The sequence below is a fragment of the Vanacampus margaritifer genome, chromosome 17 (genome assembly GCF_051991255.1).
Source record: "Vanacampus margaritifer isolate UIUO_Vmar chromosome 17, RoL_Vmar_1.0, whole genome shotgun sequence".
Lineage (NCBI taxonomy): Eukaryota > Metazoa > Chordata > Actinopteri > Syngnathiformes > Syngnathidae > Vanacampus > Vanacampus margaritifer.
This window is the reverse complement of record NC_135448.1, coordinates 18689844-18717368: the sequence shown is the minus strand read 5'-3', so window position 1 is coordinate 18717368 and position 27525 is coordinate 18689844. Positions and strand designations below refer to the sequence as shown.

Genomic DNA, 27525 nt, shown 5'->3' with positions numbered 1-27525 from the left:
TTCTTTCAGTGAAAAATATTTTACGGACGAAATACCATAAAATCTTTTCAATTGTTTGCAGGCATTTTGGACACGTCTTTTAAATTTGTTTTAAAAAAAACAGTAAATATTTGATTGAATATACAGTATTTGTTTAAACATAAATATATAATAATAAATAATATGCATTGTGCATACTTTTTGGAAGAGAAATTGGAAACAGCTTTATGTAAGCTTTTTTCTTTTGAATATTTAACCATAAAATGACATGAGTAACTTAGGTGTATAATAAAGTATCATGTGAGTCTTTGTTTTTTTAGCCCCAGTACATTGCTAAAAACACAAGCCCGCTTATACTTGCCGGGTCAACTTTAGCAAAAGTACTTTAACGTGAACTTCATTTTGAGGACATTCGTCATGAGAACATTTTCAGATGGGATGTGGTTTCGTGACGTCATCGGGCCCCAGGAGGACAACTGGAGGGAAGTACAAGCAAGCAGGGACCCCTAAAGTCCAAAAGGAGGAATTACATCACAGTTCCTGGTCACACTGGTCTCACCTGAGCGGGACCCTTGGAGCCGGGCGGCTTCACCATCACTGTGTGGGAGGGGGGAATAAACACATTTACTACCTTGACTAACGAAAGGAGGATAGTTCACATTGGGAAAATGTGATGGAGCACCAACAAACAAAAATGTCAGAAAAAGCAGACAATCAGTCGCATGCAACAGCAGTTTGTGTTCAAAGTAGTGCGTTTGTTTCGTATATGAAGTACGCTTGCAATACCTCCCAGAATGAATGCACTGTAAATGCGAGCGTAAAAGAGCCATTTGTAGGCATCCAAGCCGGCCAATCAGCACTTTTCCAACCACAAAGTAGAAGCAGAGCCAGTTCAGTGGCGGAAAAAAAACGCCACAGGAGCACAAGTGAGTCAGAGTGGAAACAGGAAGAGTCTATCACGTGGGCCGGGAGGGGACGGGAGGAAGGGAAGGAGGGAGGGAGGGAAGGAAGGAAGGAGGGAGGGAGGGAGTGTCCACCTACCTTCCAGGTAGCGCTCCATGGAATCCGAGGAGGAGCCCCGGTTCCACGTGTAGCAGCAGAAGGAGAAGAACCACACCAGCAGCGTGGCCAGCACCAGCGCCAGGATCCACAGGATCCGGACCACGGCCGGGTCGGTCGCCACCCAGGCCGTCAGCGTGTCCATGGTTGTGCAAGTAGTCACTCCGGAGAAGGAAGGAGCGGAGGAGTGGAGTCAGGAAGTACGAACAGCACGCTGATGGATTCCAGCTGCCGGGGCCCACGTCAGCTGCAGGGAAACAGCAGAAAAGGAGAAGAAAAAAAAAAAGGGGAGGCGGTGTGGATAGGCCCCTCCTCCAAGACACATCAGAGGGAATCCTCACTTGAATAGACAAGTCACAAAAATGCACCTGAGGCACTTTGCCCGCACACAAAGAAACACATTAATTGGCCGCAAGTATTTAGCAAACCAGTTTGGGAGGAAAAAACAAAACAAAAAAAAAGTCTCATAGTCCGCCGACGCCAAAGCTTAACAGGTTTCACTTGACATTATCAAAGGCAAATATTTGCATGGTGAAGGCGGATACAGGTCAGGTTTAATATTCAGAAAGTGTGGCTATAGGCTAACAGCCACACTTCCCTCTAATGGAATACAATAAATTCTCACCTGTATTGATTAGTTAACAATAATCAATAGTCCCCACATTTGTTCACGTCGGGATCGACAAAGCCATTGGAATGCTGCAGACGGCAATCAATCAGACAACAGCGACATCTAGTGGACCAAAATGCAGGTGAAACCAACTCGTGCTAAGATCGGAGGAGAAACCAGACACTTGAATGCTTCAAAAATTTGCAATCAGCACAAAGCTTAGACAACACCGACACCTAGTGGACAAATTGTGAATCGAGAGGAATAAAAGAAAAACAGCAACAATTTTGCAGGGTTTATTTTCCAAAGAGACAAAAGTTTTAATGTTGGTTTGACTTTTTTTTTAATGTTGGGTTAACTGCTTCAAAAATATTGGACCTGGAAAAAAAATACTAATAATCCAACAATAATAATAATAAAGTTGACATATCTGAAAGGGCAGCAACATGATTCAAGCAGCCAGTTGGAATGACGCAGGGGGTAAACTGAGTCCAGTAAAAAGTTGCGATTATTTTCCAAGAACCAACAGTATCCTCTTTTTGTCTTCTTTTTTTTTTTTTAGTAGAATCCGGAGTCTTGAGCAGCCCAGTTTGGAGTCTGTGGAAACAAGATGAGACAACATGAAGAAAGATCCAAAATGGACTCTCGGGCACAATCCTCAACTCATCCTAATGTAAGTTTTATTTATGCTTTAAACAATAAACAGGCAATCATAATGTTTTTTGGGGGGGGGGGCGTACCTCGTTCCTGTTGCTGTGAGCCACCTTCTTCTCAATGTTCATGGCCAGCATTTGGCTGCGGAAGGACAAGCTTTTGGTCTTCTCGATGACCTGCTGGTAGGGCGACACTGCGTTGTTGCCCATCACCACGTGACCCTGCGAGGCGCACACGCAAGATGCGGCATGAGAACGGCCGGGCGGACAAGTTGCGGCCGGCACTTTCTGCCGGCGCTCACCAGCTTGGAGTCGATCTTGGCATCCAGTCGGGCGTTGCGGATGAGGTTGACGATCCACCTCTCGGCCTCCTCGGGCGTCATGTTGAGCTTGTCGGCCAGCATGCTGCGTGGAAACAACGGCTCAGTCAGGAAAATCATGTTGGAGGTGGTTGGTTGGTGTTGGACATTTTAACTCTTTATGTGACATGGCTTCATGATTGTGTACAAGCAAGCAGCATGTTGCATTTTTTAAGTGCTTTACCGCCATCTTGTGGCAACTACATGCAATTACAAATCCTTACGGAGGGGGTGGATTCACAGTTGGGCTCGGTGCCTCAAGGAACGAAAAAATTTGATGAACGTACTTGATGCTGATGCACTGATGGATGCGGCAGAAGGTCTCGAAAATGAAGAGACGAGCGTTTTCAATGAAGTCCTCCAGACATGCCACCAGGAAGAAGTCGTTGACGAGGACCTGGAGGAGAACGGACGGCATCATCGTCATAATCCGGTCAGTGGCCAACAAAACGGCATCAACAACATTGAAACAAATTCCGCCATTTTGTAGTGCATTTGATGATTTTGCAGCGTCAGCTTATTCTTAAAGGGCTTAAGCTTAAAAGTATGAAGGTATTACGTGTCTGACAGTTTGAAAGCCAAAGCTGTAGACACCAATATGACACTAAAAGACTAATTTGCCACTCCTCTCGTTTACATATTGTTAGCCTAATAGCATACTTGACTCACTAATTGTCACTATATAAAATATAATTGCTGTCAGATAACAGTAATTTGCAAACATTGAATCGAGGCATCGTCAAATTGTTTTTTTTCTTCTTCTCTCTTTTATAAATGTCTATTTAAAGATTTTGCCAACCAGGGATGTCTAAATTTCACAGGCTGTAAATGAAGCCAAAAAGCATTTTTGGAAAAGGCACAGCAACAACAAAAATGGCAAACGAAGGAATAATGTGTTTAAATTATAGAATGATAGAAAATTTAAAATGCAAAGTGCAAACATTTAAAAAATAAAGACCAGTAATTACATGCGATTGCGTGGCAATGTTTTTAACTAAATAATATTTGCTAGCCAACAAAATCACATATGCACATTGTGAATTTTCTTTTCATCTAAATAAAAAGAAAAAAAATGTTGGTCACTTCTTGCATGAAAACCACAAAACAGAGAGAAATGCTTTACATTGGCCAAAGACCAAATATTAGGACGCTTTTCTTTTTGCAAAACACTAAGAATTTCGTCTTAGTACTTTGTCGACATTTGTTTTTTTTTATTAGTTCTAAAACCAAGTCAGCATATGGATACAAACAAACAATCAAGCTTCCACGAGGACCTTCGGACCAAGAACCCCGTGGCCAAAAAAGACAAACGAAATCCCAGAGGATGCGCGCACAAGTCGCCGTGCGTGACAAGACAAATGAAGCCCGTCACTGCCACAAACATTCTCAAAAAGCAAATCTGAGCAAAGTACAAAGTGGTCCCAAAGCGGAGAATTAAAACTGCAGGCTGGCCCTAAAGCTGACAGCGGTTCCGCTTAACAAAAAAAAAAGAAGAAGCTGAATTTGAAAAGGATTTAACTGATTGGATTCGGTTGCAGCTGCCTCGGTCAAAGCTAAACAGTCGAAGTGTGTTGACGGCTGAGAAAAAGCAGGAAAAGTTCTCTCACCGACTCGCACTCCCTCAGCTTCTTCTGGGCGCTGTCAAAGTCAAAGTTGACGTAGAGGCACTCCACAAACTCCGTGATGGGGTCCTTGTACGTGTACGACTCCTGAGATGAAAAAAAAAAAAGAGAAAGAAAACTGCAAATGATGAATCGGCGTTCTGGACGCGTTTGGTCAAATAATGTTGTGGCGCTCTCACCTGCTGAATGACCTTGACCAAGTCCTTGAGAACTTGTCTGCGCTTGCGCACGTCCTTGTTGGTGATGACGGCGGTGGTCAGGTAGCGCAGGATGTGCGGGCACATGGTCTGGATGGCGTTCAAGTACCTGCAGGGGGTTCAAATGAAGATTTGAGGAGATTTTAGCTCATTTACGATGCATATAAAAAGTCTACACACCCTTGTTCGAAGGCCATGTTTTTTTGTGATATTAAAAAAAGAAAAATGAGCTCAAGATGAATAATTTGATGCACGGCAAGGACTCACTGGGGCTGGTAGAGGAAGAGCTCGATGATATTGTCTCGGCCTTTGGGGTGGTTGAAGAACACGAAGAGGGACCAGTGGATGAGCCAGGTCCGCTGCTGGAGCGACTGGAGAGGCGAGCTCACCGACTGCGCGACGGGACAAAGAAAATCTCAGGGCAAACTTCCAGGAGGATCCCATCAAAGAGCTTTTCTCGCACTCACGTTGTTGTCGATGGTTTCCCTCAGTCGCGTCAGGTCCTCCATGGCGGCGTCCCAGTTCTGCATCAGGATCTCAGAGGCCAGTTTTCCCCACAGGGAGCTCAGAGCGTTCCTGTCTGTCGACGGAACCTGAAACCCACAGCCCAAAACTGAATGTACAGAGGATATTAAAAAGTCAACACCCCCCCCTATTTAAATGACGAAAAATAATGTGGCTGCAAAAGTGTACACACCCTCTTGTGAGAGTGAGTCAGCACAAAGCTGTCACGATTTCAAGTGCCTCTAATTAACCCAAAATAAACCTTAGTTGTTCTAGTAGGGTTTTCCTAAATTTTGGGGTTTTGTGCCAACATTGACTGCTATTTCAAATGTTTCATACTTCCTTCCACTTTATCCAAGGCATCAGTTCCCGCTTGTTTCCAGTGATTGACTACTCTTTACCATATGACTATGAATGTTAATAAAAGTTTGGCTGGTGCCAGTTTTACATTATTTCCTATGTTTCAAAATGTAAACCAAAACACACTAAAACAATACTGACTCCTCTATTTATTTACTTCTTCTTCTTTCTTTTTTTTTTTTAAATAAATGTTTGTTTTAGTGTTCTTACCAGGACACGGAAGAAGTAGAGATACTCTGCCGCGCCAGAGTAGTTTCCACACTCGTACTGGAATTTGGCGTATCTGTACAGAGTGTCCAGGTACTCTTGGCGGAACTAAAGGAATCGCAAAATTGTTGAAAATTAACAAGCATAATTTGCAACTCCCTCAGAAAATGTGTGAATGGTGTGAATAAATTCAAAAACTCACGTTGTGTTTCTCCGAAAGATAATCAAAAAGCATCCTCCCGTCTCTGTCGAGGAAATGATGAGTTAAAATTGCACTGCTAAATCCTTAACACTAGGCTAGTGCCTGATTGTCAATAATATTTTAGAAGGACCTGGTGGACTGCATCTGCCTCGTCGTCTCGGGGTCCTCAAACATCTTGACGATGGGCTCCGTCTCCAACTGGAGCTGCTTGAGCTGAGCCACCACGGTGCCTCTCTTCTCCCTCAAGGCTACAACGGGGAAATGTTTCATCAGTGAGACGGAAAAAGTACATCTAGAAATCTAGCTCCACTGTTTTTGTGTCGCTGTTAGTGCAAGCAGTGTTTGATGAGGCGACCTTTGAAGTACAGGAGGAAACCAACAAATCATCCTGAAAAATGAAGTCAATCAGCCAGCATAAGCTATTTAAAAAAAAAAAAAAACACAACAACCATGGAACAGGCGGAAACAGCACATCAACTTACAATGTGGGATCTCCTTGTCGGGATAAAGGTTCTTGTATACATCCATGGCGAAGTCCACCATGTTGGTGTCGCTGAGGAGGTCCAGCTTGCCTTGGAGTAGCTCCTTTTCATTGTAGATCTGTTGCGAGGCAAAACAAAGTGTAGTCTGTTAAAGATAATGTTTACAACGGTATCGACATAAGATGTTTCGAGATCACAAACTGCCGGGAATTAACCAGTTTTAATGGGCAGTGCAAGAAAGAACTACAGGGCACAAGTCACGCTCAATTAGCACCATACTTATTTTTTTTATTAGACTATATAATATTTTTGATAGCTGTTTCATGTTTTGCAAGTCTTTTCTAAGAATAATACATTAGTATTTACAGTGCAAAGATGAGTGAAAATGTATGGTCCTGTTTTGTGCTCTTCAGTTTCTTATTAGTAGGATGTCGACAGGTATTTTTGAACAAGACATTTTCTGTACTGTTCGTAACTTTTATTAAAATCAGAAGAATGCTAGCTGCTCCCTTAGATACAAACCAAGCGAAGCTAACAGGAGGACACTGCGTCGCCACAAGTCTAATAGCGGTAGATTACAGACATAATGTTATTGCTCCTATACAGAAACACGCTAAAACGCAATTTAATGTGTGAACTACTAAAATGAATAAATCCCTGAATTAGCATCGTCTAAGACCGCTGGCTAGCCAACGTGACTGCAAGCTAACGCTAGCCCGGCTGCGGTGGCTGCTCGCCGGCTTTAAACGCATTTACAGGTCCAAAACACAAAATAAAAATAGCTACATTTGAATAAAATGTCACCCGACACAAACATTGACGTACCTCTTTCACGGAAAGGAATTCCAGGAGGGGGAAAACCAAATGCCGGTCGAGAAAATGTGCTATCTTGGTCGTAAGATCGTAGTCCGCCATCTTGGCTGCTTTGAAAAGAGGAACTTTATTGACAATGTGATCGGAGAACATAGCAAAATATGACGTCATACACATTTCCACACGACCAACGTTTAAAAAAACGTCTCTAGCTGTGTTGGGTGTATTTCTGTTAACATTTTTTAAATCGTATAATTTTGTTTGTTTCTTTCTTTTTTTTAACAACTACAGAACAACAAAAATAGTTTGTGACGAGTTAAAATGGAGGGATTTGACTTCAGTGGCAAGAGAAGAATAAACTTGCTTTAAATAACGATAACCATTCAAAGGAAACAGGTTTAATGCAAAGGATATCATGTTGTTTTTTAAACCATGAACCACAACACCACTGTGGAAGCAAATGCAGATTAAACTAACAAACATCCCTTTAAAACATGAAAAGACTACCTGAAGTCAATTTCATAAACTGCTGTTTCACAAATGTCCAATTTGAGTGGGAAATAGTCTCTCTCTCTCTCTCTCTCTCTCTCTCTCTCTCTCTCTCTCTCTCTCTCTCTCTCTCTCTCTCTCTCTCTCTCTCTCTCTCTCTCTCTCTCTCTCTCTCCATCCAGCAATTAAATCCCATCTGTTGACACCAGAGGCCATGAAATGCAGGAGAGGCCTCAGATTTAAAATCGCAAGAACAAATCACTTGCATGCAACACGGAAATCAGCAGCAGGGTTAAAAATGCTGTACAGAATATCCTGCACCCTCTGTTGAATAATGTGCTCTTATGTCGTGCGAGCTTGCTTCAAAGCCGGTGAATTTCCATGTCGTGGCAGCGGTTTTAGGGCGAAAACAGCATGGGGGAATGACAGTGTGTCCCGGGGACGCTCCCGCAACTTCTCAGTCGGTGCTTGCCGGGCTGATTTTGACTTGAGCTGCAAAACACGCTGCGGCGTCTCAGGTGTGCTGGCGGGCGACATTGATAAGACGCTTTCCTCAGGCTTAAGTGACACTAAGAATAACGTGGCGGCAGTTGAAATGAATGCAAAGAGGGCCAGTCACTTAAAGCACAGGGATGAGTTATGAAGTTCTTTGTGCAAACAAGTCACGTGACTCACAGGGTGGCATGAAGTTGTTTTTACTTCGTGATGTGGACGAAACACTCACATATCCAGAAAGCTCTCATCGAGTGCCTTAATATGTGATTTGACTCGATAGGGGTCGGTCCAAATTTCATTTTGTGTGGAGTTTGATTCCCTGAAGGCCAATGTCAGTCACCACTCAAATTGCAAATCAGATGAGAAGCGAGCTACCAAACTGTGAGACCATTGGGTGAAACCCCGCCCCCACGCCCCCACGCCAAAAAACAAAACAAGTTTAGTCATACATCAGCCTGTCAGGTTTACTATAAGATTGAAGGCAAACATATTGCTTTATTGTGTTAACATAATTGTATAGTAACAAAATAATCACAAAAATGCAAAGCCCTTATCAAGGGCTTTATTATGAGATATGACTTGATGTGGTTTGCTGCATATTAATTTTGGATGACCTGTCACCAAATAAAGATCACCGGACGTGAAATTGAAGCATCACGGGCCTTCCTCAAAGACACTCTAGAGCTGTGGTCACAAAGTAAACGGAGCTCATGTCACCATATTTCATTCAGAATCAAACAATAAGTCTACGCCATTTGAATTCACTTGACTAAACCGCCTTTGAGAGAGCATAATAGCCCCGTGGCTTGATAAAAGCCAGCCAGATTCAATTTGTGTCACACCGCACATTTGCTGTGTATACCGCAATTGAGGTTTGGCTGCGCACACGCTCGCACGCGCACACACGACACGCAGTACTGATGCCTCGGGAGACCTAATTAGATGAAGCGGCTGAATGGCGACGTTTATGCCCAGCACACTCGCGAGGGTGTTGGAGTGACATGCGGTGTACAGAGCGTGCGGCTCACATGAGCTCATTGTTGTCGAATGACAGACTGAAGCGCGTTGACAAAGACCGGCCTCGCATGAGTCACTGATGACCAAAATGCTCCCAATGTGCGCTGTTGGACTGAGACGTTGCGTCCAAAGGAGCGAAAGCGTCCCCGGAGAAAGCTGCGATGTCATCTTCAACTTGTTTACATCGTCGTCAACAAAGCCGTGAAGGGGCTGAATTCATCAACATCCACTGCAGTCCTGCAGGTGGCACTAATCGAAAAGCATATTTGAGCGGACATGAACAACACAGCACAGTTCCATCTGCTGGGTCACGCAATCACTTGACCCCACTGCAAGCTGAGTGTAACTGCAAAATCTTACAAACTAACTACTTACCTACCTACACAACTGTCCAACTGTCTACCCAACCAACCAACCAACTACCTACCTACCGACTGTCTAACTACTTCTCTAACTACCTACTTGCCCAACTATCTACTTAACCAAACATCTGTCCAATTACCTAGCTAGTTAGCTTAATTACCTACATGCCCAACTAACTACCAACCAACCAACTACTTACCTATACCCGACTGTCTAACTACCTATCTGCCCAACGATCTACTTAACCAAACATCTGTCCAATTACCTAGCTAGCTAGCTAGCAACCAACCAACAATCTTGTTACCCACCTGACTGTCTAACTACCTGTCTAACTACCTACCTGCTCAACCAATCTAACCAACCAACCAACCAAATATCTGTCTAATTACCTAGCTAGTTAGCTTAATTACCTACATGCCCAACTAACTACCAACCAACCAACTACTTACCTATACCCGACTGTCTAACTACCTCTCCAACTACCTATCTGCCCAACGATCTACTTAACCAAACATCTGTCCAATTACCTAGCTAGCTAGCTAGCAACCAACCAACCATCTTGTTACCCACCTGACTGTCTAACTACCTGTCCAACTACCTACCTGCTCAACCAATCTAACCAACCAACCAACCAAATATCTGTCTAATTACCTAGCTAGCTAGCTACCTACCTAACCAACCAACCACCTACCTCACAGTCCAACTAGCTACCTGTCCAACTATCTACCTAACCAACCATCTGCTCAACTACCTAGCTACCTACCAAACCAACCAATGTCCAATTACTTACCTACCTATACAACTTTCCAACTATCTACCTAACTAACCAAATAACCACCTACCTATCTACCTGAATGTCTAACAACTTACATGTCCAATTACCTACATGCCCAACTAACTACCAACCAACCAACCATCTACCTACCTACCTGACAGTCTAACTACCTACCTGTCCAACAACCTCCCCAACTGTCCAACTACTGTACCTACGTAGCGGCACTTGTATTTCACACCTGATTAATGACAATGTAAAAAAAAAGAAAAGAAAAAAAAAAGCTTTATTTAATGTCACAGTTCTTTTCCAGGCAACTAAACGCAATTGTGGTGATCTTTACTGCATCATGCGCATATGTCATAATAAGTGGAATAATAAAAATTGAGGAAGTGTGTGTGTGTGTGTGTGTGTGTGTGTGCGTGTGTGTGTGTGTGTGCGTGTGCGTGTGTGTGTGTGTGTGTGTGTGTGTGTGTGTGTGTGTGTGTGTGTGTGTGTGTGTGTGCGTATCACCAATGCAGGTCTGGGAGCAGGTCGGCGCCGTCAGTTAAATGATGTAAGAGGAAGGAGAGGCGCTGCCGAAGCTTTAATTGGTGTCTGTGTTTGCTTTGCCAGGGGAGCCTTGCAGACATGAAATCAAACCTGTGACACACACACACACACACACACACACACACACCAACGCATTACACCAACACGCACACGCACATCCAGAGTAATCAGTCAGTGTTATAGGTGGCAGCAGGAAATGGAACTGGATTGCTCACGGGGTCAAAAGCTCGGACGTGGTCGGCAAGCAGGAAGATGGACAGCCTTAGGGGGTCGCACGCTTATCATGGCGGTGGTTCTCAAACTGGCGTTTGCGAGTTGTACATTCTGCAAAGGGTCTGCAAAGTTATTTGTAATATATTATTGTATGGTATTGTTTTAAAAAAAAATACAGTATGTGGACTGAAACTCCAGAAAAATAAACACAATAAACCGATTACTGCTCTCTACCTTAACTTTGGCTAAGTTAGCAGTTAGCGCCATTAGCCAATAACCCTGGTTAGACGACTTTTTAATCCCGACGTGATACGTCTTTGATTTTGTAAAGATGACAAGATGATGCACTTGTGTGTGCCGCTGATAATCGGTCGTGCGCCCGGAGGCCTCTTGAACTTCCGTTAATGATTTAGTCGATAACGCTTAGGACGTTGTCGCGTAGCAACCGAGCGGCTTGCGCCAAAGGCAAAGCGACTCAGCTAATCGGGGGGATGTTTTTAAGGAAGAAAAGACAGACAGAGCAAGCCAGCAAGTAGGCAATAAAATGAAATCACCCTCCTCATCGTTTAGCAGCTTTATTCCTTGCGCTCGGGAAGGATTTCAAGTGCAAATCCTGCACATACGCAGCACTCGACTTTTAAGAGGAGATACCTGAGCAAAATGCTGACAAATTGCAGCAGGGATTCATTTTCTGTTAAAGAAAGACACAAATACGGAATTGAAACAGTTCACGGATGTCTTAAGGCTGCACTTGGTAACAATTTGCCCAAAAAGATATTTACAAAAGCCTTTTTTGGACCATTTGTTACTAAAACATTTATTTATTTATTTTTTTTTTAAATAAGGAGATTAACACCATAGCTCCTGTAAGCCTCTGGCCAATAGTTTTCAGACTGGATTCGGGTTCGAATTAATAAATAATAAATGTAACTTTTTAAACTTGAAACCTTTATACAAATTATTTTTGATTGAAATTGACAATTATTTTAAGTGTCTTAAATTTGTAATGAACAAAAAATGTCATTTGATAATTATTATCCATGCAGAATTATTTTATTATTTTATTTTATTTATTGTGTTATTCATGTAAATTGGATTGACCGGTATTTGTATTATATTTCTATGGTCAATATATAAATATATTTTTTTAATGATAAAAAAAAAAAAGAAGGAAAATGCAGTTTCATTTTCGGCCACAAGAGGCAGTAGCGATTTGAAATTACATTTTCTGCGTTATATACAAATATCTTTGATCAAAATAGCCACAAAAATGTTTAAGGGGGGATTTGAAACGCAACTAAAAGGACTTGAAAGGGTCATGGGGGAATCTTGAAACAGAAAATAATACATTTCAAATCTGCACTTCCTAATATGATATCGACTGAAGTCCAAGCTGACCCGGCCGGAATATGGAATATTTCGTGCGTGGATGGAAAACGAGCAGGACGCAACACCCACAAGATTCCTGGTGGGGGCCACCTGCTGAGGCGCTGCCCACATACTGTACATCTTCCTTTTCCTTCTTCTTTCTTGCCATTGTCGCGCTGGAAGCAAAGCAAGGCAGGACATTACCATAGCAACCAAGTCGGCCTGTTGCTACGGAGAAATCACGGTGAAAGGAGGGGGGGGGGGGGTCTGCCTTCCTACACTTGTCATCATCAGCGTGTGTGCGTTAAATTCTCCTCGGGTTGTGTCTTCGCCGCGTGTTTGACATCCTTTTAAGATGATAAAGGATTGAAAACTTGATGGCGCTTCAGGAGCGCTAAGTGCATTTATTGCGCTGTTCGGCTCTGCCAAAATAATGAAAATGTGTTTCGACCTCGCCAAGTGCTTCGGGAAGTTGACACTTGTTTGTTTTGAAGAGCTTCTCGCGGAGGATAAATGCTTGCTTAAATGATCCCAGATGATCGTAATCCTTTATCAGCATGATTCAATTATTATGATGACCTCATTGAAATGTAAGGAAATGCTATTAATCCATTTTAGCTTTAAAAAAAAAAAAAACATTACACAATGAAGACATAGTAATGATATAATTATGAAGACGTGAGATTGAAAAATGACAAGATGTGGACCAAGAAGGGCGCCCTGAGGAACTCCAAGCTGTTTTCTTTGAGTTCAAAAGCAGTTTTTTTTTTCCTTCTTTCCAGCAACATAATTATTTTGGTTCCTTTTAGACTAAAAGTGCTTCAAAAAAAAAGTTGTATATACTTTAATTAAAAGCTGAATTATTGATTATTTACTTTTTGAATTTTGACGACAGCTGTTTTCAGTCCAAAAATAAAGGCCTCAGGGAAGTACAGTATAAATACAGACATGCAACTTGCGATAAATGCAAACTTTTTCACATTTTTATTTAGGCTCATAAGAAAGAACATTGAAAGCCATGCATTCCTAAACACAAATAATTCATAAATACTGAACATTTGCGAGCATAATGACATCCAACCGTGAGTCACAACCTTCAAGGCGCAAACACAACCATTCATGTGTCGATTCTTTAGCCGACTTGTGAGTCATTTCAAGTCTCCAAAAACATTTGAATGACTTTAAGGTTACCATTTTGGAACTTGATTGTCTGCATTTGATATTGATCTGCTCTTTATCCGACGGTTGATGCGCATTTAAGTCAATAGCGAAAGAAGTTCATGAGTCTCCGGGCATCATTAATTCATCAACAAGCACCCCAGTCCTGCTGATGATCGATTTCCGATGTCACGCAGCTGCAATTCTCGCAGAAGCACAATTACATGGATACAAATCTGGGGGGGGAAAAAGAGCATTTTTACTTGAATCAATTTATATTTTTGTATCGGAGCTGTGCATGTACCTAATAAAGTGGACACTCCGACATCTCAAGCTCAGCATGTCTTTAAAGGGCCCTAAAGAAAAAAAAAGTTTCACCATTTCAAAATTCAACCCAGTCATCAGCAAGGGCGGGCAAACCGGCCCCGGGGTCCGAGTGGCCCCTGCGCCCGATGGCCCCGTACAAATTGTGCTCGCGCTTGGCCGCGTGCGCCCGCAGGGCCCTCCTGCGCATCATCTCCCCCTTCCACATGGACGCCATGAGCAGGCTGGAGAGCAGCACGCCGCCCAGCGTCAGCAGGCACAGGCCGGCGATGACGCAGCGGTCCAGGTGGGCGCCCAGCCGCGCGCGCTCCCGCTGCAGCCGCTCCATCTCGCGCGCGGCCACGCCGCCCTCCTCGTCGGGGGCGCGCGCGTCCCGAGGCACCGCGTACGAGATGGCCACCAGGGAGATGCCCGTCAGCAGGCAGCAGACGGCGGCGATGAAGCCGTAGTCCACCGAACCCTCCGAGGACAGGTCCGAGTAGTCATCTTCATCCTCCTCCTCTTCTTCACATCCACTCATCCGCTCCTCCTCTGGGTCTTCTTCACCCGTCAAATTGGCCTCGTCCTCGGCTGAGGGACCCGGTGCTCCCGGTGCTCCCGGTGCTCCCGGTGCTCCCGGTGCTCCGGCGCGCGACTCCCCCCCCGGACCCGGCATCACCCCCATGGAGGAGAAGGAGAAGAAGACGCAAAGTTTGCCAAGTGGCGCTCATTTTACGCGCGCCGCACGAAGGCGAGGAGAAAAGCGACAGGAGTCATTTGCACATGCGAGCTCCGATCCGCCTCCGCCGCCCTGTCAATTAGTGGGGAGCTGGTGGTGGGCGGACCCCTCCCCTCCTGCACGGACGCGCACCCGCGCCCGCATGGGCTCACGCGCACACGCCAGGATGCGCCAGCGGTCAAATATATGCATGCGGTCGATTAGCGGTTAGATAAGACATTGTTGGGTCAGGGGCGGACAGCCGTCATCTCAGAAGGAGGGGGTGGGGGGTAAGGGGGGGGGGGGGGGGGTGCGAGTAAGCTAACTTTTAAAATCAAATGATCATCCTCTTACAAGAACACAATAACCAGACTTGGAGGTAAAACATATGCAGATAAAAAAAAAAAAGATTTCTTTGATATTGAAATCACAATTACTAAACACGATGATTCACTGATTTCAAAATGTTGTCATTTAAAAAATAAACCAAAAGAAGAACGGTAAAATCAAAAGTGTACATTTAACCACCACAGTGTTAAATTTAACACTTTCCCTGAGTTTATGTTCTCACCAGTTCCGAGTTAAATTTACACTTTCAAAAGTGCAAAATCTCTCTTGGTAGAGTGAATTTACAACACCCATAGTGTTATTTGACACATAAAGTGAACTTTTTTACACTTTAAAGTGTTATCTACTTTCACATCATCAGTGTTATTTTTTAACACTTTAAAGTGTTATTTCATTTCATTTTTTGGTGTTAATTTCCCACAGTTTTAGTGTTGTAAGTTTTCATTTTCCAACCCAAATCGAATTATTTGCTCACTACCAACGCTGATATGTAAAGCACAAAAATATAATCATGATTACTTTGATATTGAAGTCACAATTAATAAACACAAATATTCACTGATTTCACAAATCTAGTATGATTAAGTCATTTTAAAAAATAAGCCAAAAGAAGAACTAAGAAATAAATTAGTAATAAGTAAAAAAAAAATCTGTTAAAAAAAAAAACATCTGCTGTGCACACATTGGCCTCTTGGGGGCAGTGTGGTGCAGTGCATGTGGAAATATTGCACACATTTACATTAAAGTGAAAACTTTTGTTTTCAAAATAGTTTGGCACCCGTGGATTCACATATTTGTTTCCAAATTAAATTCATTACTTTTAATTTTATTTTTACTTTATCTATTTATTCATTTTTTTGGAGGAGGGGGTGTCAGGGTTTTGCCCCCGTAATTTTTTCATGTATCTTGGGAGAAACGTATGGTTGACGTTTATTAACATTTATGAATAATTTTGGAGAGTTTAATATTTTATTTATTTTTGTATTATTTTTCCTCTCCAGTGCATTTCAATTATGCGTATTTTCGCAATTTGCGGGCCGGCTTTGTCCCCATCAAATACCGGGGACCGACTGTACTTTATGTTCGCCCACTCTAGTCTAAACACGCCATTCTGATCAATATTTTGTTTGCGGAATAACAGTTAAGCCACCGTTTTCAGCCACCTCAGGAGGCTGACTTTGACTGCCAGACGTTTTCAGAAAAGGGATGCCGTGGGTGCCAGCCGATTTAAGCATTTTTGACTGATCTTTCAAGGTCCACAGAAAATGTTGTGTTTGGACTATGGAAACACACATACTACCAAATGAAAGATTGGACTCTCATCTTTCATCAGAAAACAAAGTTTGTTTCTACCTTATTCCGTTTTTCAGTAATCAACAATAGAAAATGGTTAGTTTCACCTCTGTTTTGAAAAAACGTCTTTTAACGTCTTTGGCACTCCTCCATAGGATTTTACTAAACGTTATTTAACGTTTTTGGCAGTCAAAGAGTTAACGCAGCACCGCCCCCTGCTGTCCACCGAAAACTGACGTCAAAATGCCTCGAGACTTGTGTTGCATGTCACAGCTCACCTGTAAAGAGTGTGAAAAAAAAAAAAATCCAGGAAAAAGAACTGAAGAAAATGTCACCGTGCAAAATTTCACCAGTTGCTGATAAATGAAAATAAGCTGGGATGGTTTATAAAAATGTGGCGGGGGGGGGGGGGGGGGGAGAGGATTTTCCACTTGCTGAGCTCCTTATGGAAAGCCTCCTGCCTCCTGCATGTGTGTGCGTTGCAGATGTAGGTTACACTTTGCCAAAGGTCACAATTCAAAAAAACAGTCAAGTCCTCGTTCTGCTGCTGCTGCTGCCTGGCGGAGAACAGACAGGAAGTCGCAACGACTACTTTCACGACTGTCCGCAATTGGACACGCCGCGTTTCTTACTGGCACGTGCGGAGGTGAAAGGAGGACATTTTTTGCGCTTTATTTGGCTTCTTGCTGCAAAGTGTGAAGCGGCGGCAAACTCACACAAAATTCGTCCTTCCTTCCTTCTTGCAGCTCCAAAAGAAATGAAACAAAGAAGACAAGGCGCTATTTATTTTTTTCATTTTTTTAAGCTCCTATTCAATTGTTGTTCTGTTTTGCATCAATGAATGCGACTGAACGTCCCCGAGGCGGCCCAAAAGCAGAAGCTTGTTTGTTATTATATTCGGAGCCACGTTCATCGTTTACACGGAACTGGAGAATTTACATTCGGACCGTTTCAAAGCACAGTAGGACGTATGAGCAGAAAAACTGGCACGCTCTCACACGCACTATGGAAACTTTTCTCGCTCATGCACCACTAAAATACTCTCACACACTTAACTTTGTTTTCACTATTACACATTATTGAAACGACCTCATAAGCACTACAGAAATATTTTTTGCTCACATACAATTTGAATGCTCTCCCACACACACATCTAAAACACTCTCATACACTACTGAAACACTTTCAAACACACACATTAGTGGAATACTCTCACGCATGTGGCCCAATTTTTTTTTGCTCACACAAGACTGAAAGGCTCACACACACACTACTGAAATGATCTCATGTCAACAAATTTTAAAAAACTGTCTTACATTCACGACTGAAACACTCTCTCACACTGTTACCAAAATTACTGAATCACTCTCACACACTACTGAAGTATTTTTTTTTGCTCACACACCATTTAAATGCTCTCACACACTACTGAAATGCCCTCACTTGACTCCAATGAAACACTCGCTTACACACTCACTAAATAATTGCTCCGTTATATCTCATGACACGACTGAAACACTGTCACACACAGAGCTGAAACATTCTCACACACACTCCTGAAATGATCTCATGTAAACTAATTTTAAAAAACTGTCTTACATTCACTACTGAAACACTCTCTCACACTGTTACCAAAATTACTGAATCACTCTCACACACTACTGAAGTATTTTTTTTTGCTCACACACCATTTAAATGCTCTCACACACTACTGAAATGCCCTCACTTGACTCCAATGAAACACTCGCTTACACACTCACTGAATAATTGCTCCCTTATATCTCATACACTACTGAAACACTGTCACACACACAGCTGCAACATTCTCACACACACTACTGAAACACTTAGACAGTACTGAAACACTCTCAGTCACACACATTAGTGAACTACTCTCACACTATTACCAAAATATTTGTTCACTCACACACACACACACACTACAGAAGCACATGTACACACTATTGAAATGCTCTCACACTCACTGGTGAAACTCACACATTACTGAAATGTGTGTTTTGCTCACACACACCAGAAATGCTCAAACACCACTAAAATACTCTTGTGTAAACTAACTGAAAGATTCTTATACAAACTATTGAAATGCAAATTTCAGTGAGTATATCATATGATATGAGCGTTTTAATTTGTAAAAAGGATTTCAAGAACCTGTGAGAGCGTTTTGGTAGTTGTCTGTTTTTTCCCCCTCTTTGGATTAGATCTCTTTCAAGGTGCTTGAGCTTTTCCTAATATTTCAACCCTCTCATGTATCGGAATAATGACAATTCTCTTTTTAAGAGCAGAATTTTTCACTGGATGTCATCAGGACGCGTGTACCTAATGAGGTGGCTGCTCGAATAAAAGATGACATAAGGCTGCCTCTCATACATAAGCATGACTGCCAGTGCCAGCACTCGCGCACACGCAGGCCTGAGGGGCATCAGTCCAATATGGCGCACACACACACACACACACACACACACGCACACACACGCACACACACACACACACACACACACACACACACACACACACAAAATGGTGAAAGACGCCTGAGAAGAAGCTTTTGTCACGAGTAAACGTTGTGCTTTGTTTGATTCAGAAGAAGCATGAATAAAAGAATGAATGTTAAATATACATCTGACGCATCTCAAGTGTGACGTTACACAATCTGGGGGGGGATATGATGACATGTATTTGTTATTAGGGAGGGTTGGTTTCAGATTTTAGGGTTATGTTGGATTGAGATTATTGAGGAATACAAAAAAATAAATAGAAATGGAAATAAAAGCAACAAAATATACCTGAAAGAGCGCGCCCAGTATGAAATATATATATCAATGTATTTATTTTTGTATTTATTTAAACAATTATTTTTATGTTTTTAACCTTGTTATTTATTTTTTACTTTTATTTATGGATATATACATAATTTTTTTGTTGTTTTTATTTCCATTTATATATATTTTTTTTTAATTAAATGTTTGTTTTTTATTTTTTATATCTGTTTTCATTTTCACTTTAAGTCATATAATTATCTAGCTCTTTGACTGCCAAAAACGTTAAATAACGTTTAGTAAAATCCTATGGAGGAGTGCCAAAGACGTTAAAAGACGTTTGTTTCAAAACAGAGGTGAAACTAACCATTTTCTATTGTTGATTACTGAAAAACGAAATAAGGTAGAATCAAACTTTTTTTTTCTGATGAAAGATGAGAGTCCAATCTTTCATTTGGTAGTATGTGTGTTTCCATAGTCCAAACACATAATTTTCTATGGACCTTGAAAGATCAGTCAAAATGCTTAAAATTGGCTGGCACTGGGGACAACCCGTTTCTGAAAACGTCTGGCAGTCAAAGTTAATGATCAATTAATTTCTTTATTTTTAATTTGGGCAGTTTTGGTCCTCCATATGGGATTAGAGGATTCAGGATAAATTTAATGTAGGGTTCACGCTGGGTTATAAATAACCCAACATTGGCTCAATGCCTGTTGGACCCAGCACTGGATTAGCGAGCGCTTCGTTTTGACCCAACAGATTGAAGCGTGCACATATGAGGGTGCACTTTGCAGAAAAGAGAAAAAAAGGAGAACATTGATAGAGCATGTTAACATTTACACGGGATCACGGGGTCTTAGCGTGTACATGTGAAGACTAATGTGTTCTGTCTGCGAACGTAATGGAGCGCCCATTAAAGCGCGGCAGGTCAGGGTTGGACCACTCACCGACTGCTTCCAGCTCCAAAGTTCAAAAGGTAAAAAAGAATTATTTGAAAATAGAATTTATTGTATATAAAATGTGTTTTAATTAAAAAAATTTTTTTTTAAAACGCAAACATAATAAATTAAGTGTAAAGACAGAGGCCTTAAAAAAAGACAGAAAAATGTTAAGTAAAATTTGCACTAATTCTTTGGGGGAGGGAATACAATTTTATTTTCTATTTAAAAAATAAGGAGGAAAAGCACATTAAAATAAAGGTAAAATGAAACTATACAGGTATTAATCACACCAATTTTTTCCCCAACAAAATGAAACAATAATATATATCTACCAGACAAAAAAAATACAGCAATTTAGTGTCTTTTTTTTTCTTTTCTTTTTTTTTAAAGAATGATGAAAATGTTAAATGTGTAATGTTTATCTGTGTCCAGCAGGTGTCAGTAAAACCTTGCGGACATATTGAGGCGGAAAAATACTTTCGAAAGCATGATCAAATAAAACATATTTAACTGTTGTTTTGTTTTGCTGTTTTATTTAATTCCATTTGTGAACTCCTCACCTGTTAGTTTTGCAACCTCTTAGAGGGAAGAACTTAAGGCCTTTTGCTGCGTGGGTCCACCTGAAAACCACAACAGAGACAATTCTGGTGATTCAAGAGTAGTTGTTTCCGATTTTCTTCATTTCTTAGCTGGTGTGTGCGCACAGTTGGTGTGTGGAGGAGCGTCCACCGCCTCCACACTGGCTGGCCTCAGCAGAGAGAGACATGTTATTAAAAATAATAATAATAACGACAACAACAGTTGTGCCTCGCTCGCTCGCTCGCTGCCAGCCACCAACTCAAACGCTGCAGTTTTCTGGCTGCCAGAATCAGTTAAAAAGTCTTGTCTTGGTTACCCTGCCTTCGAATTTGGACCTTACCACTTGGAAACTCCGAATTACGACTGAGTTCTGTTCATGTGCTTTTGTACTTAAGGCAAAATACAAAAAAAAATAAAATTACACGTAGCAGCTGATGTACTCTTTGCTTGTAAAACCGAACAATTACAGTAAATAATCATTTGTAAATGACAGGACATTAAATTATGTATGCTACGTAAATGTGTAGATTCTAAAACAAGCTGCTAGTGGACGTAGTGTTAATATTTCACGAATCCTTCGGCGCTGTCCGCCATGTTGAAACTTGGAAAGTTCTCTCAGCTCGGAAACTCGGGTATCAAAATCAATTTCCAGTTGTTCAGTAGAAAATGTGACATGAGGGGGCGATTCACGTGCAATTTCCAACTCGACATGTGGTATTTACCATAATGTCCATACCACGTGAAGGCAACATGACGAAAGTACAACGTCACACAAAAAAAATGGATTTTAAGGCAGAAAAATCGCAAAATGTCCACTTACATGCATGTAGTCGTACGTGTAGGCTTCGACGAGTTGATTGACCAGGAAACCAAATATGGCCAGGAGGAACACGTTATAAATGACGTCACAGCTGCGTGCGTAATGAGAGCTTGTGCAAAAGGGAAGCAACAGAACAAGGGCGGCAGACTTTTACGCACAACTCGAATGGACAAACGCTTTGGTGCATCGGTGTAATTTTTCCAGTTTGCATTTTGACGCGCAATTCCGGAACTCTTTTCAGATACATTTTTACGCATCCCTGCTTTGATGGTGTAGAAATGGACTTTTACGCACAGCTTTCGTCCAAGAATAACAACGTGAAATTGCGAGGAGATTGACTTCTTAACTCCTTTTACGCACACATCCTCTCCTCTGCGGGCACGCGCATCCCACATGCGCGCGCGCGCCAGCACACCATCCCGGCAAGCAGCACCGGGAGCGCACCGCTCTTGAACGCAACCCCCCAACCCCACCCCCTCCACCCAAAAAAAAAGCGACTCTGCCAGGCCAAATGGAGAACTCGACCAAGCAAACTCTGGGCGTGTGGACGGACTCGAGCGTGCAGTACAAAGTGATCGGCACGGCGCTGCTGCTGCTCACCTGCTTGGCGGGCCTGGTGGGCAACGTGATGGTGGTGCTGGTGGTGCTGACCACCAAGCACATGCGCACGCCCACCAACTGCTACCTGGTGAGCCTGGCCGCCGCCGACCTGATGGTGCTGACGGCGGCCGGCTTGCCCACGGCGGCCGACGGCGCCTTCGGGTCTTGGGTGTTCGGCCACTCGGGGTGCCTGTGCATCACGTACCTGCAGTACCTCGGCATCAACGCGTCGTCGTGCTCCATCACCGCCTTCACCATCGAGAGGTACATCGCCATCTGCCATCCCATCAAGGCGCAGTTCCTGTGCACGCTGTCCCGCGCCAAGAAGATCATCGTCCTGGTTTGGACGCTGACTTGCGCCTACTGCGTCATGTGGTTCTACCTGGCCGACCTGCAGGTGCTGGTTTACGACAACGCCAAGGTGACGGCGTGCGGCTACCGGGTGTCCAGGAAGCTCTACCTGCCCGTCTACTTCTTCGACTTCGGGGTGTTCTTCGTGGTGCCGCTGCTGCTGAGCGCGGTTCTGTACGGGCTGATCGGTCGCATCCTCTTCCTCAACCCGCTGCCCTCGGACCCCAAGGAGCAGCAGCAGCTGCAGCAGAGGCACAACAACAACGAGCACGGGGTCAAGAGGAGCTGCAGGAACTCCAGGCACTCCAGCTCCACCGCGGCCTCGCGGAGACAGGCAAGTAGTCCTGGATGCCGAGTGCAGTCCGAGGTAGTGCCTCAACGTCGGGTGGACTTAAACGCTTACACGGATTATTATTTTTTTATTAAATGGTTTAAACTATTTTTTCCCTAACAAAATTATGTCTTATGAAGTAAAGTTTTTTTTGTTTAAAACATATTATGGAGTATCGAAAATTACAAACACTCAAGCCTCGGTCAGCCGGGGCGGAGCTAACTAAACAGTTTGAGGCAGAGGCGGAAGTGCAGTACTACATCTTCCCAGCAGATGACGCATCACTGGATGGTTGAGGTTAGTGTTCAGGTTGAGGTCAGTTTTTCATTTTAGCTGTTCAATAAAGTGTTCAAAACATACCGTAATCGTTATGTGGTAGGGTCATGGTTAGGTTTAACAACAAAGAAAGAAGGCGCTTGAAGGTCGAAAATCCGTATGGGCGGAGTCAAACGTTTAGGTCCACCTGACGTTGAGGCACGCCTCCAACTGCGCTCCGCATCCAAGGCTTACTCGAGACAGGTGGGAACTTGATGCACACACGGTCTAAATATTAGGGACACTGACATGCCAGATTTTGGGGGAAGCCATCCCTCGTGGATCACAAAGTTTTTTTTCTTTTTCTCGTAGAGCCTGAAAATGAAGTCAGCAACTGTGTCGATTTTGGGATCGCATTGTGTCAGTTTCGGATTAAAATAAAATAAAATAAATAAATTAAATAAAAACACTTAAATAATTGAAAGCTATACAGGACATATTTAAACTTGGGGTGCCAATGAATGACTTAAGTCAGTGGTTCTTTTATGGACCACTAGAGGGAGCTCGTGTACCACTAATACAGGCCTCTGTCTGAAATGGAACATGGTTGTCGTTCCAAAACGCTGACTCGGTCCGCGATGTGTGCGATCCCCATCAGGTGACCAAGATGCTAGCAGTGGTGGTGATCCTGTTTGCCGCGCTGTGGATGCCGTACCGCACCCTGGTGGTGGTCAACTCCTTCCTGGACCGCCCGTACCTGAACAGCTGGTTCCTGCTCTTCTGCCGGATGTGCGTGTACCTGAACAGCGCCATCAACCCGCTCATCTACAACGCCATGTCGCAGAAGTTCCGCGCCGCCTTCCTCAAGATCTGCCGATGCGGCCGCAGGAGTTCCGACAAGCCGGCCGGGGCTTACAGCGCGGCGCTGAGCTACAGCGCCGCCAAGGACTCGTCGGTGGCCGAGAGCGTCGACCACTTCGCCACCGACATGGAGGAGGTCACCGTCACCGACGGGCTGCTGGCGGAGCACAAGGCCGTCTTCGCCGGATCCCCTTCGTCACCCTCCTATGGGAAAGTGGACTTCAAGATGGCGGCTTGACAAGGTGGCGGACCAGAGGAGGATGTTCTGCATGGAGTCAACATTCGATTACAGTTTCCCAACCTCTATTGCGCCAAGGCACTTATTTTATACTTAAAAAAATATCACTTTATATTATTAGCGTGTTGCTAGTCAATACTATCGATGAGCCTCATTTGAATGTGATTTGTAGGGGTGGGAATCTTTGACTGTCTCACAATTTGATTCGATTCAAATTCAGATCTTTGGGCCCGCGATTCGATTCAGAATCAATTTTCGACTCTTGATTCAAAATCATTTGATTGACAATGATTTCTGCTTCAATATATAAATGTGCAAAGAATCGTCATGATGTCCTCTAGTCTGGTTTGCTAGACACAATGACAAATGTGTCTACTCTTTCTGTTTTTTACATTAATGAAAGTTTTGAATTGTAAGGAAAGTGCCCCACAAAACCAGTGTGTGGCAACAACTGCTACTCTATGTAGCTAGCTAGCTATAAATGTTATCGCTTTTACAGTATATTTTGCCCTCCCTAAACAGTCTAACTACAGTTTAGCAGACAGCGAACAGTCCCTCAAAAAAAAAAGAGTCCAATGCTGGTCTCGGTTTCACCCTGTTCTGTTTTCACTGATCATACAGAGTGGACGATTAAAGCAGTGACTTGTTTAGCTTGTTTCCCCGAACAAAGCTAGCTCAAGGCTAACGCACAATGGAAAGTGCCGTTGACGCGCTAACGCTAATTAGCGCGCTACTCGCGGCACTTTTATGACTCAAAAGAACAGCTATTCATACAAAACGCTGCAGGAAGATATGCAGAGAAGCATCTTAACATTACTCAGCGGCATATGCTTTTCCTACGCTGCAAAAAAAACAACACTTTACAAGACTTTCCTTCTACTCTCTAATGTGGCTACAATTTAACAGTGCATCAGAACGTGCGGAACCACACTGCCCCTAAGTGGCCAAATCGTGTACAACAATAAAGGCACACACAAACAAGGGCAAGACAGTATAAAATAATTTAAATAAAATAGATTTTGGGACATTCAAAATTGATTCTGAATCGTACTAAATGAGAATCGCGATTCTTATGAGAACGGATTTTTTTTTTGGGCACACCCCTAGTGATTTGTTTGTGTTGAATAATTTACTGAACAGTCATCTATGTAACATGGGCTTCATCATTGTGGTCACGCTAGATGTACGGCTTGTTGACGCTTTGCTGATTATTCTTTGTCTGACTACGTAATTAATGCCAGCTAATACTTTTGATGAGACTCAGGTTTGTTTGAGTCGATCAATTGACCTATTGAACACACATGAGTGTGGACATGCTAGCGGCATGGCGTGGATGCTAATTGTTAGCCCGTGTCCAAGACAACAGTAAAAAAAAAAGAAAAAGTGCAAATCCTTTTTTTTTTTTTCTTTTCCATTGTGCAGTTGTTAATTGTGCCTTTTCCTTGAAAGACTTTCTTCAGGCGTCTGATTGGCTAAGAGGACCGTACACATGACAACTTACCTGGGAAACGCCTCTTTACGCGAACCTTTCCTTTCTCCGCCGTCGCCGTCGCGGAGGCAGGCGAAAGAAGGCCGCCCGCCGTCTCCTAGCAACCGCATCCGATTGGCGAGATGCAAATGAAGGTGACGGTAATTGAAGCAGTCACGCGTATGGGGAAAAACGCCGTTTCGTGTTATATGTTCACGTGAACTTTTTTTTTTTTTTTCTCTCCCATCGAGCCGAGAAAAGCGTCTTTTGTTGAGCTGCTGTTCTGGTGTTACTTGTAATCCGCGGGATGTAATTGGCTGTCGGCAGCAGCGGGAGATGCGGCGGCGGTGGAGGAGGAAGAGGAAGATGAGGAAGATGCTGTGTTGCTGCTGATAAACTGTGGTTATCTTTTGTGTGTGTGTGTGAAGTATGTGTGTGCATTGGTGCAAGCTTGTGGTTTTAATGTGTGTGACTTGTTGAAAAAAATATTTTTATATTGATTATTGGCCATCTTCACAAGTGGATGTTGTTTAGTTGCTGCCGTTGGTGGAAAGTGTGCTGCTAATAAAGATGTTTGTGGAAATGGGATTGAGGCTTTTTGTTATTTGGACTTTTTTTCCCCCCCCAGACAAGACTATTCAAGTTAGAAGATAGTATTATAAAAAAAGAAATTAAATAAAAATCTATACTGTGGGGGATTGGGACATGGCTGGCCTGCAAAAATCTTAAGTGATGCTTATTATAAATGCATTGAGTAAATTTAATATAAACACACACATATATATAAGCATTTTCCACGAAAAACAACAGTTGGTATTAAAAAGTTTTTTTTTTAAATTATATATATATTTTTGGCAAATGTGTGAAAAGTTGATTTTACATTAAAAAAACGTTTGAATCTTATGAATATTTATTTTTTATAAATCTGTCTTTTCCAGGAATTTTTTTGATTTGATTTTTTTATTTTGAACATGCATTAAAAAAAAAATACATAATGAAAATGTTTTTTGAAGCCAAAACTTAAAACATAAACAGCAAAAAATAATAAGAAAAAAAAACAATTGGAGCAAACAAGAAACAATATAAACATTATTTCTACAACTATTTATCAAGCCATTTTTCTATTTTCAATTTTTTTCCCCTCAAGAATTTACAAAACAAAACAATAATTGTATTTTTGGAGAATATTTTTGCTTCTTTTCAAATCATTTTATACTCTATTATATTACAAGAATAATAAGAGTCCAAACATTGTATTCTGATAAATATTGCGTTGTAGCATAAATATCAAGCAGATTAATCTCATTTGACCGTCTTCTACCGTGGACTGAAACTGACGTCAAAATGCCCTCGGGCTCGCACTGCGAACATCTCACTTGACCATACTCGGAAACACAGAAGAGGCGTGGTCAAGTGGCGTTCACCTGCTCTCTTATTAGCTCTCATCAGACAAGTCAGGTTAATAAAGATGTTTGTGGAAATGGCGATTGAGGCCTTTTGTTTCCCCCCAGACAAGACTATTCAAGTTAGAATATAGTATTATAAAAAATAAAATAAAATAAAAATCTATACAGTGGGGGATTGGGCCATTGCTGACCTGCATAAAACTCTTAAGTGATGCTCATTATAAATGCATTGAGGACATTTAATATAAACACACACATATATATAAGCATGCGTGAGCCTAACGTTGTGCATGTTACGTTGCTGTTTATGCGTCCTTTTACTGTTGTCGCATGGCTGACGTGCGGCTCTCGTTGGACGTGCAGGGTGAAAACTCACTGATGAAATCAGTCTTCTTCTCAGGCGCGAGACGAGGTGACCCTGTGTCAGTCGCCTGGCGTGGTCCACGTGCATAGAACTTTATTAGTAAGAGCGTGTCGCCGGCGGGCGCAACTTTTCAAATACGTGAGGGAAATGAGCGAAAGGCGACCTGCTGACTCTGAAGGCCTCTTTGCACGTCTACTACGGGCCTGCTAATAAAAAGAGGCAGGGAGGCGAGATTCAATTGCACGCCGCTAATGACATTAGACGTGGCTTCTCCACAACAACAAAACACAACGAGACGACGGGAAAAGAGCCAATTGCAACAATTTCTGTGGGACTTCGTGCACAAATGAAAACAGCTAAAAATAAAAAAAAAAGCCTGCCAGGCTTGATCTCATAC

The 27525-nt window shown here is 42.7% G+C and overlaps 4 protein-coding genes across 8 annotated transcripts in view; 1 reads left to right on the top strand and 3 right to left on the bottom strand.

The window, feature by feature from the left end:
- The window catches only part of pleca (plectin a), a 67597-nt gene extending 66105 nt beyond the window's left edge, over positions 1-1492 (bottom strand). For 2 of the 3 annotated variants that reach the window (XM_077548292.1, XM_077548293.1), the window contains exons 1-2: positions 1021-1491; positions 539-576 (exon numbers count right to left, since the gene is read on the bottom strand). In XM_077548292.1, coding sequence (XP_077404418.1) covers positions 539-576; positions 1021-1183 — 201 coding nt within the window. In that variant the 5' untranslated portion in view covers positions 1184-1491. Of the gene's footprint in view, positions 1-538; positions 577-1020 lie in introns of all 3 variants that reach the window. The other variant, XM_077548291.1, reaches the window with a different exon arrangement.
- Positions 1493-1928: 436 nt separating this feature from the next.
- eif3eb (eukaryotic translation initiation factor 3, subunit E, b) lies at positions 1929-7198 on the bottom strand. Its single transcript, XM_077548607.1, has 13 exons — positions 7060-7198; positions 6235-6352; positions 5883-6000; positions 5753-5795; positions 5554-5658; positions 4947-5072; positions 4747-4871; positions 4462-4588; positions 4268-4369; positions 2948-3057; positions 2604-2706; positions 2389-2523; positions 1929-2245 (listed from the first exon to the last, which is right to left on the bottom strand). The coding sequence occupies exons 1-13, from the start codon at positions 7147-7149 to the stop codon at positions 2207-2209; spliced, it is 1341 nt and encodes a 446-aa protein (XP_077404733.1). The 5' UTR covers positions 7150-7198; the 3' UTR covers positions 1929-2206.
- Positions 7199-13279: 6081 nt separating this feature from the next.
- LOC144037661 (transmembrane protein 74-like) lies at positions 13280-16341 on the bottom strand. The gene is made up of 2 exons (XM_077549299.1): positions 13779-16341; positions 13280-13710 (listed from the first exon to the last, which is right to left on the bottom strand). Exon 1 carries the CDS (start codon positions 14460-14462, stop codon positions 13857-13859), a length of 606 nt encoding a protein of 201 aa, XP_077405425.1. The 5' UTR covers positions 14463-16341; the 3' UTR covers positions 13280-13710; positions 13779-13856.
- Positions 16342-21293: 4952 nt separating this feature from the next.
- Positions 21294-25946, top strand: trhrb (thyrotropin-releasing hormone receptor b). 3 transcript variants are annotated; one of them, XR_013288983.1, is made up of 3 exons: positions 21294-22539; positions 23450-23968; positions 25340-25946. XR_013288983.1 is itself a non-coding variant. In XM_077549298.1 (3 exons), the coding sequence occupies exons 1-2, from the start codon at positions 21766-21768 to the stop codon at positions 23888-23890; spliced, it is 1215 nt and encodes a 404-aa protein (XP_077405424.1). In that variant the 5' UTR covers positions 21294-21765; the 3' UTR covers positions 23891-23894; positions 25340-25946. The 3 variants fall into 3 exon arrangements, 2 of the variants coding, with proteins under 2 accessions (XP_077405424.1, XP_077405423.1); XM_077549298.1 differs by having other exon boundaries at positions 23450-23894; XM_077549297.1 differs by having other exon boundaries at positions 23450-25946.
- The last annotated feature ends 1579 nt before the right edge of the window (positions 25947-27525 follow it).